We start from the raw sequence: 10663 nt of genomic DNA, 5'->3' as shown, positions 1-10663 counted from the left end.
TTTGGCCAAGTCAGCAGGACTCCAAATTTTAAGCAGTGTACATCCTCCTTAACACTTAGGAGCTCAAGAGATGATTCATCACCAACAAAGTCTCCAAATGATATAATAAACCTTTCTGTGAATAAGCCTATGGGTGAAACATGTGAGTGGTTGTAGCTGGTTGGGGGTGTGCAGTGCTGTTATTTGTTGCTTTATACACTTTTATTCACTGTTATACTGGATTTGCTGTGAATTGCAATAAAGTCTGAAGTATTGGAATTCTCTGGATAGTGTGTTCTGTTCGTATACTACTGCATTCCAAAGTGGAGATGCACCTATTAGACCAGCACCTGGGGAGTCCTGATGGCGGCTAAGGAATTGGAGTGGTGAGATTTCCTTTGGCTAAACCTTTCTGTGGTTTATGTTTCATGCACATCTAGCAAAAAAACTGAAAATTCTATTGTGTGATAACTGGCCCTATACTCTAAACGATGGCACTTGCAGTTCAAAGCTCAGGAAACACACAGAGGTGTTATGACTTCACTTCAAACCTGCCCTGTATTTAACAAGTACTTGTAACCGGCTAAAGCAAAATCCTAACATACCTTTCTGGTAACACGTCTATGATTGACGGCTACCCTACATACCAATGTCACTGCGTCTTGTCATCTTACTGCTGCATGTGACTTGACCTCCCCTCATTATTAGCTTGTCACGAATATTCTTCTTCTTTGAAGAGTAGAGAATCCTTCATTAAAACTCTAGATTTTAGCATGTCATGAGTTTTGTTTTGTTTTTTTATTAACATTTTGCATTTTGCAAATGTTAAGGGGGTTATTCACGGAAGGGTGAAGAGTCTGGAGAAGACAGGAGAAGTGAACAATCTAGAACAACATAGCTGAACTGGAAAGTGAGCTGAATGGAAGAATGTTTCCAAATCAGTTATGTTGTCCTAGATTGTTCACTTCTCCTGTCTTCTCCAAACTCTCCACCCTTTAGTGACTAACCCCCTAAGTTTTCATGGTACCTCATGTCTTTGCAGGATCTGGTATTTACATCCATATATACAGGTGAAACTCGAATAATTAGAATATCGTGCAAAAGTAATTGCAGTAAGTGCTGCAAAAGGGGCCCAAACCAAGTACTGAGTACATATGCATGCTTGTACTTTTCAGAGGTCCGATATTGTTCTATGTACAATCCTTGTTTTATTGATTGCATGTAATAATCTACTTTTTTGAGGTTGTGGATTTGGGGTTCTTGGGGTTTTCATGAGCTGTAAGCCATAATCATCACAATTATGACAAATCACGGCTTGAATTATCTTGCTTTGCATGTAATGAGTCTATCTCATATATTAGTTTTACCTTTAAGTTGCATTAGTGAAATAAATGAACTTTGCACGATATTCTAATTATTCGAGTTTCACCTGTATATATCAGTATTACACTCTGACTGAACAGAAACAGTCAAAATGTCTCATGAGTTTACCAATTTCCTATTAACCTGATCTCAGATTCAGACAAATTCAAATGTGTCCCTGTCCAGGCTGGTGCAGTGTTCTCCAGTGTCCTCTGACACCATCACACATGCAACAGACCCTGCCACTGGAAAAAATGGTCATGCAATTGGGCTTAGAATGACACTTTTGTTTCAAAGGTGTAGTTACACTTTAAAATGAATGATATTGTTTTTAATATATATGATTTTTTTTAGGGAAATATTAAATTGCATAAAAATATTTGATATTTCAATTTTGAGACAAGTTCAGATACTATAAGCTCCTTATCACACTCCTTTGTTGAAAAATGCCTATTGTTTACACAACTTAGTTGCTCAAGCTGAAATGTACACACACATAGTGAATGAGAGCAATGACTCATCACTTATCAAGTGGGTTCATTCAAGATTTCAATCAGACAAAGCCAGCCTCAAAAGAGGCAGCATTTGCTGTGATGTTTCCTTAGCTAACCCGTGTGCTCTTTGTTATATATGAAATGTTTATTTGTAAACAAAGATTGTGATTGGAATTCATCCCAAATTTTGGATGATGTTAAATTTGGGCTGAATTTCAGAGATTCAGATGGCCAAATCCAAGTCCAAATTACAAGGACTGAACTCGACGGACCTTTTTCAACCTGACTAACTATGTATCTATGTAAGGTTATTTTCAGTAATGGGGATTTCCAAAAAGGCTTCTGGGAGACAGGGACCAAAGGATGATTTATATCTGCTTCTTCTGTTTCCTGGCTACCCTTAGCCTGACTCTCAGTGCCACCATGTCCATCCCTTCTATCTTAGTATCCCTGGTAGATTTTGATAGGAAGTAGCTAAGGCTGTTTTTTGCCCCTCTCATCTCATCAATGGACCTTTCTGTTCCGACATTATGAAAATTTAGGCGAAAAACAACTGATCAAACATTTCAGAAGTTAATTCATCTTTAATTGTGATATACTGTATATCGTAAATACATAAAGAAAGACTTGGATCTTGTCAAGATTGTCAAGAGGCCAATGTATATAAAATGGTGCAAAACGTAGGGGAATTATGGAATTAAAAGTGAACCGTATCACTCGCAATTTTGCAAGAAGAAGCGACTTGTTTAATTATACCGTATTTGATAGCATTTATTATTTCCAATGTTTATCTTTTTGTAGCTTGCCCGGGGACCCTACCCAAAGTGTTCTATTGTTTATGTACTTCAATAAAACTTTTGAATGGTGTGTTTTTCTGAAGAGGTGCTGTGAGTGAATGAAGTGGTTTTACACCGTGGTATGTTTCAGCTTCCATGTGTACAGAGGTGATGTCACAGTTCAGTGCGGAGTAAGGGGAAGGGGGTGCAGTGTTTCCTTGTATCACATGTTCCAGGCACAGCCTCCGCTTTCATTCCTTTAGAAAGTGGAATCTTAGGAGGGGTTTCCGATTCTCTCCTGGCTTTTCACTGAACAGGAAGCTTCTCCCCTGACCATCGCTGACACACGCTCCATCTGCCAAGCCTTAACCACATTTCATCACTCGCCTATTGTATTACATCCTGAGCCAGCGGAGAAACCACTGAACCAGACCGTGTCGAGGTTCTGTTCTCCCTAAATAACCGGGCCTGTAACATAAGACATCAACAAAGAAGCTTCCTTATCTGCAGCAGGCCAAGGAACACAATGAATGGAGGGCTCATATCCTGCAATGTTCTGTTTTTACTTTTCAGTGATGTTTACGAGAATTACTTTCGCTCCGCTTTGATCTAGTTTGTCTGATGGTATTGCCGAAAACAGGCCGGATAAGAGGCACTAGGCTGCCAGGTTTAAAAGACAGCTTTAGAAAGTTTTTTTTAGACCTTGCTCGGTTTACCTCTTTTATTGTCATGAAGCTGATGACACTGCATGTATGGAAGCTGAAACTATTTGTAAAGTGAACCTGTACTTTGCTAATGCAGGATAAAACAACGGGTCCACTAAACTGCCACCATTCCAGCTGGTTAAACACTCTATGGACAAACACATGTGCACTTCCAACCTTAAAACAACAGCTTGGTGAAGACCCTTTTTCTTGTCCATCATGAATGTCCCCCTGTGTACAATGCCAGCTAAATAAAGTTTAATGAGCTTGATGTGATGGAACTCAAGCGGCCTCAACCCTGCTGGGATGGGATTTGGCATGTGCACCTCAATGTACAATCTTGGCAAGCCTTAGTGTTGGGTGAATTATCTCCCGTTCTTATGCATGCCAATTAAGATGGTCGCAAACACAGAACCCAGAAGAAGACTGGGAAAGGATGTCAGTGGTGGTGTTCTATCAAAGTTTGTGATTAGGTTGGAATGTGTGACCGGTCACATGATCACACATTTTAACGTAATCCCGCCCAGTTTTTCGGCGGTGGAATGTGTGACCACCCATTAGGTCAAGCATTCCAACGCTTTCTCAGCTGTTCCAGGGCAGATCGATATCGCAGATTGTATGTGCAGGAGAACCGATCTGCCCTGGAACAGCTGATCGGTCCTGAAATGTCACTTCTATCTGACTTTGTGGAATGTGAGATTGCACTCACCGAGTCGGATAGAAGTGACATTTCAGGACCGATCAGCTTTTCCAGGGCAGATCGGTTCTCCTGCACATGCGATCTGTGATGCCGATCTGCCCTGGAACAGCTGACAAAGCGTTGGAATGCTTCACCTATTGGTGGTCACATATTTTACCGCTGAAAAACTGGCCGGGATTATGTTAAAATGTGCGACCATGTGACTGGTCATACTTCCACCGCGGTAAAACTGGGTGGGATTACATTAAAATGTGTGACCGCGTCACCGGTCACACATTCTAACGTAGTCACATACTTTGATAAAACAGTGGCAAGGGAGTTCAAGGACATCCCAGCTCTGGAGTGGAGCTGATGCTTTCCCATATGTCTGAACCAAATATACACAATTGCTTATTGAAGCACTTAGGGCCCATTCACATCTATGCAATGCTGAAATGCAATGTGCGTTAGGAGCTCACTGGATTTCTAACAGATTAACAGGTATTTTTCTGTACTTTGTAAAGCAACAAGCTGAGGAAATGTGCATGTAGTGCAGAGATGTACTAAATGTGTTTCTTTTTATTTTGCCCAGACATACAATTTAATGTCCTCTGATAACGCTGCCGGTGTGTTACATTTTCCTGGTATCGGTATATAGGAAGAGAAAATTGCCTGATTGGGGCTCTCACCTCGTAGGAGTTCTTGTTTGCCTTGTATTTGTCTAATGGATGCATCTGGTTCTTGTGGCACACATTGTCGTTAATGTCAGGTTTCTGCCATGAAAGGAAACAGATGTTAATTACAGAGCGCAGCACATTCTGCAGTAAAAGCAGATAACAGAGCAGTGTGATTGTGATAATCCAATTAATCCGCACTAAATCCTCTAGCCCCACAGCCAGCACAGCAAACATGGCACAGATAATAAAGGCTAATAATTACAGAGTTAAACTCACCCTCGTGGTGATTAAGTAGCGCTCCAACTTTCTGTTCAGCAAGAAGTAGACGCCAAGAGTATGACAAGCCCGATTGGATAGAATGACGTTGATGACATCACTGTGCTTGTAACCGAGCTTCTCTGACATGTGACGGATGACGCTTTGGCTCAGATCTTCCAGGTGGATTCTAAACAGCAGGAAATAATCATAATTATTGATTTTATTCCTCGATAAAGAACTGATATATTCCGCAGTGATCGGTAAAGTACAAACAAGTCAGTTTTAAATCTGGCAAACAGCTGCCAAGGATTTGTATTTCCATCCCGTGAGATTTACACAGCTCGGCCATACAGCAGATACTTGTCTGGAAGGACAGGAGACCTGAATTTTCTCTACTCCAGTTAGGTTTATTTTTAGCCAAAATATTTTTTGGCCCTGAGTAGAGTAGGAAAGGTTTAAACCCCCTGTAAGCTTATGTTTTGCCCCATTGGGGAGATTTTACTCTAGTTCCTGTCCTGGAGATGCATCAGGAAGTGAGAGTTAATCTCTACAAAGCGTGGAAAGTTCTCCTCACAGGTAATATCCCCACTGATATTATTTTAAGATTGATAAGATTCATTCTCACCCCTTGTTCCGGTGACAACTCTAACATTCTGGATTTCCCACTACTTTCTGCCTTGGTGACAATAAAGCCCAGGGTAAATAGAGGGTTCAAATCTCTCTCTGCTCATATGAGCACTTCAGCACTACTGAGTAGTAGAGCTCTGCCCTAAACTGTGTCTATTTTGTCCGCCTGGAATTCAGCTATAACCGTTAGGAAGACTCATCTCTTCAGGGAAGCCTATCCCACCTCAACCTAACCACTCAACCATCCCGTTCTCAAACAATTCATCCCCACACAGCTACCTCCTCGTGTATCACTTCCCCCTTCCTTTTAGATTGTAAGCCCTCAGGGGCAGAGCCCTCCTTACCATCTTATCTTGAATTGTATTGTGATTGTAATGTCTTCCTTATATTGTATAGCGATGCACAAACTGTTGGTGCTCTATAAATCCTGTATAATAATAATTTAGGAAGGCCATGGCTCCCAACTAGTCAAATAGCCCCATTTTCTATCAAAATCTCTCTGTTCTTCTCTCCTTCACAACGTCCCTCTTTTACATTTGATCTATAGGTCTGTATAGTTAATGTACCCTTTTAACTGCCAAAGTTTTTATTTTCATGTTGCTGAAAAGAGAACCTTTTAAAGGGTTTCAACGGTGGCTATCTGCTTGGTTGGGGCTGTTCTTTAGGTTTTGTCACAAGGGCTCAAGTTTAACAAAAGACAGGAGTGTCAATAATTCATTCCCCTGTATGATGTTTAATTACCACCCTAAAGGCATTCTCTTCCTTACCCGACCTACTGATCTCATCACCGTAATGTTCTCCTAAATACGGATTCCAACCCGCCCTGTAATGTACACTTGATATTCTATACTACCTCTCCGTGGGACAAGAACTCTATGATATTTCTCAGGAGTGTATGGCTGCCCTCCTTGAAACTAGTGCTGGGGATATACGGTCATATACATTTCTTGGAATGGTCAACTAACCTCAGTAAGTGAACAATATTATGAATATTTACTTGCTCTAGAAAAAGTCTAAGGCTGGCTATAGATGTTAGAGAATGGTCAATATATATTATATGATCCCACCGTCTCATGATGCCTTCTGGGCCAGTGTCGCCCTTAAACAAGATAAGGACATGCCCTTAGCATGCTTATGGGAGATAAAGAATAAATCTGTTCTCTCTCCAGTGTTCTCTCTTCCTATCAGCACGGTCCATGCATTGCAGCACACCTCATTGGCACTTTATGCTGCTTCTTCCTCCCCCTCTCTGAGTGCTGCTGTACAGATTGTACAGTAGACTGCAAGAGACTGATACTAAGTCACATTCAGGTACTTACACTGCTTGCATGAAAAAGAAAACAAAATTTAAAGCAGTACAGTGGTACCTCAGTTCACGAACGCTTCTGTTCATGAACAATTCGGTTCGCGAACAGGAAGTTCGGCAAAATGTTGCTTCTGTTCGCGAACTCCGCATCAAGTGACGAACACGACCGCGGCCATCTTCCACACATGGTCGTGGCTTCCTCTACTCGAGATCTCGGTCTGATCTAAGTTTGATTCGGTTTGCGACCAGAATCGTGGAACGAATTAAGTTCGTGAACCGAGGTACTACTGTATTTATCGTTACAAAGTTGCATTGATTTGTGCCTTTTATATCTGCCTGGAGTTTAGGTTTAAACATATGATTTTACACTTAACGAGGGGTAATGGGGCAGGACTGGGACAGCCCCGACGCTGGGGGAAAACATAAACATCAGGCAAGGTTTTCCACATTGTTTGATTGTTTTGCTCTCTAGAAATGCTCATTCACAGCTGTTGGGAGACTGACGGAGAACACAATTTAATGCCTATCCTTACCTTTAGAGGCACAAAGGGCCCCTGCAAATATAATGTAGCAGTTAGAAAGGTGGTAGACCTTCCCTGGATTTTCCTTTCAAAAGACATTAAATAAATCATCTTTGATTGACTGGACTGCCGCAGGTGAGCTCTCCCAGCTGCTAATTCTTACTCTTATGTTTATATGTAAATAGGAGAATTGCATAGGGTGATGACAGCCTGTATTACAGTAGGGCAGGGCTGGGCGGGGGATTGCTTGTTTATACTGTCTCATAAAAAAGGATATTTAGGCTGTGAAATTTGTCTGGGAACTTCAACTTCTACAGCTGCATATAATGAACGCTGTTATTGTTCGACTTTCTGAGTCCTACTTACCGTCTCAATGGCTGCATCCAAAATACCGTACTCGATTAGATTTATTGCACGTGTATTAAAGTGTTGTTAAGGTAAGCTATAGTGCTTTCCGGTCACTGGCTTGAGACACCTTCTGGCCACCAATGCCTGGACACAACTGATTAGGTGAGTTACAAGGTGAGCTGTCAAAGCATTCCAGATCCCCAGCCCGTTGATACCACCCACATGACCCATCACATTATCCGTGTACAGGTAATGGAGCCATGGGGGAGCCAGGAGCAGCTACCAGGTAAGTATAAAACTATTTTATTGCAGGACATAGGGGGATGGGGGATACCAACACAGTTTAGGTCTTTAGCAATCCATGTTTGAACAGTAACTCTATCTGCACAGGCAAGCATCGTTAGTGCTCTGTTGTCACTGCCTGATTGTGAAGTGATCATGTGTCACCTGTGTTAATTGATAAGACAAAGTTCTTTTTGTTTAACTGTCAACAATCAGATAAACAGATTATAGTCACTAATGTCTCAGCCTGAGCAGCCTCAATGTATTAGAAAGTCCCTTCACAACCTGTTAAAAACCAGCAAGTTTTGAGTAATCTTTGCCAGGTTGTGTAACGAGTGGAAGCGATTAGTTATTGATCACAAAGGAGCTTACTAATATGCTGGAAACCGGTTTATGCATTAATAAACTCTTTTTGTGAATGCTGCATTGCATTCAGGCATTGGCAGAGACAATTGTACGTAGCAGGTCAAGCCAGCACACCACTCCTTGGACCTCTCAATGTTCTTGGTGCAGTCCACTCTTGAAGTACAATGGGGCAACTCAAAAATACCATTAGGTAGGAGATTGAAGTAAAGCTAGGAATACATGGCTCAAATGTCTGCCGAATTGGCTGAAATCTGAGACCTGGGTGGCCCTGTCAGCACCATCTGGCTCAACAAAAGTTGATTTAAAAGAGAACTATTTGGTAAATGTTTTCCCCCATAGTTCTCTTAAGGGTCACGGGAGGACATATATTAGCATCCTCCCGTGACCCAAAGCTCAATATATCGCAAGCTACAGCTCGCGGTGTACTGAGACCGCTGCAGCCTGGACGGATGACGACAATGCTGTTGAGATCCACCCAGGTGGCTGATATACAGTGGGCTCTGCCTATCTAGAGGCAGAGCCAGCTGTACCTGCCCCGTCTGTTCCTCCAGTCAGCGCTGGAGGATCGGAGCGGGGAGGGGGAAATCCCTGTGGGGACTGACAGTCACCGCTCTCTGCAGGGAGATGATCGAGAAGTGAGCGAACGACGGTATGTGTTCGCTCACTTCCCGATCTATTGAGCCGACTTGTGTCAGTTTCATTGTCACACGGCGGTTCCAACTATGAGGATGAGTGATTTTCACTTACCTCATAGTTCACCTCTAAACATTGACTGACCCAAGTAAAAAAAAAAACCTCGGCTGAACAGTGACTGCACCCTATCACATGCTGCGACTGTCTGAATACAACAGTCAGCACTGGAGCTTACTTCATCCATGCTGTTCGCAATGGAGGGGGGAACTGAGTGATTGTCGCTCATCCAGCCTGCGGGCTGATGAGAGAAAATCTATACGTGTACAGCCAGCTTTGGAGTAGACAGATCTGAAGTCTTAGCAGTTGTTGCTTCACATTATCCCTTGAAGCCCCTAACATTACTGAACACACACTGGCTGTAGATATCTCCACAGCAGACACTATTGATTAAGCCTCTGGAAATACTGACTGATAGTGTGTTCTCCTGTGACCTCACAATCTGTGTTATAGCAAAAGTGTGTGTACTATAAGAATCCCAATATAGTAAAATAAACCATCGCACAATATAAAACACTAACAATCTGTCTCGGGAGCACCGAAGGAGTTGCTGTACCCACCTGTTTGGGTAAGTGCATGTTTGCAAGGCCTTGCCCTGATAGTTGTCATTGAGCCAGCGGTTGCCCAGTGCTTGTTGGATATTGGGCCTTTTCAATGGATCCGGCTCCAGCAACAAGCGCAGGAAACTAACAGCAGCTGAAGAAGAAGAATAAAGTGGAATATAATACTTGCAAAATAAAATATTTTAAATGTTTGCAATCGAATTATCTCACAATGCAGAACAGTGAAATGACATTATTGTTTAGCCAGCGGACTCTTACAAGTGAGGGATTAAGCCTGTAAGAGGCACGGTGAATGAGATTTAGCTGAAAAGGTTTATTATGATTACAACTATTACCTTTTATTTATGTCGCTTCCTCCTATTCCCGACTCTTTATAGTAAGTGGTACAGTAAACACACGCACCTTGTTAACAATACAAAGCCCAGAGGTATACATCCTCTGCTCGATAGTACTAAAGTACTAAAACCTACATGCCGCAATCCAAGAGGCCCTTTCACAAAATGCACAAGCACGCTGTGGGCGTTGTCTGACAAAGCAGAGAACTCGGAGGATAATTTCCTTTTACACACCACCAGCATGTGCAGTAATAATGATGGCGGGGCAAGCTGGCTACAATCACTGCAATGGCACGTGTCTGCTTGTGTATGGTTTCTAACATGTGGCACTACTCACCGGGAGAGAGGTGGGAAGGGAGCGGATTCATGGTTTTGTCCACCATCTTCTGATACAAAGCTCTCAGGCTAAACGGCTCCACCGTGAATGGCAGTGTGCCCGTCAGCATGGCATACATGTTCACACCACTTAAAAAAATAACATTGTGAAGATAGTGGTTAGTGCTGGGCAACAACGTAAGAATGTCTGCAGCAAATGATCCATTATACATAGGCTCTAAATCACCAGACTTAAGACAGAACTCCAGCCAAAACTAACATGATTAAAGTTGAATAGCCCATAAAAGATAAATAACAAAACCAACTTTTTCTAAAAAAAATCTACTTTTCTAACACTAGATGCCTGATGGGCAGCACCAT

At 42.2% G+C, this 10663-nt stretch overlaps 1 protein-coding gene across 1 annotated transcript in view; it reads right to left on the bottom strand.

Annotated features, from left to right (window-relative positions):
• HUNK (hormonally up-regulated Neu-associated kinase) overlaps positions 1–10663 on the bottom strand; it is an 85079-nt gene that overhangs the window by 2950 nt on the left and 71466 nt on the right. The window contains exons 6-9 of the mRNA XM_018573025.1: positions 10305–10432; positions 9630–9765; positions 4948–5116; positions 4684–4767 (exon numbers count right to left, since the gene is read on the bottom strand). Coding sequence (XP_018428527.1) covers positions 4684–4767; positions 4948–5116; positions 9630–9765; positions 10305–10432 — 517 coding nt within the window. The remainder of the gene's footprint in view (positions 1–4683; positions 4768–4947; positions 5117–9629; positions 9766–10304; positions 10433–10663) is intronic.

The sequence above is a fragment of the Nanorana parkeri genome, unplaced genomic scaffold (assembly GCF_000935625.1).
Source record: "Nanorana parkeri isolate BGI_ZX_2015 unplaced genomic scaffold, ASM93562v1 scaffold2210, whole genome shotgun sequence".
NCBI classification, from domain to species: Eukaryota; Metazoa; Chordata; class Amphibia; order Anura; family Dicroglossidae; genus Nanorana; species Nanorana parkeri.
The sequence above is the reverse complement of the archived record's forward strand: the minus strand, read 5'-3'. Positions and strand labels throughout refer to the sequence as shown.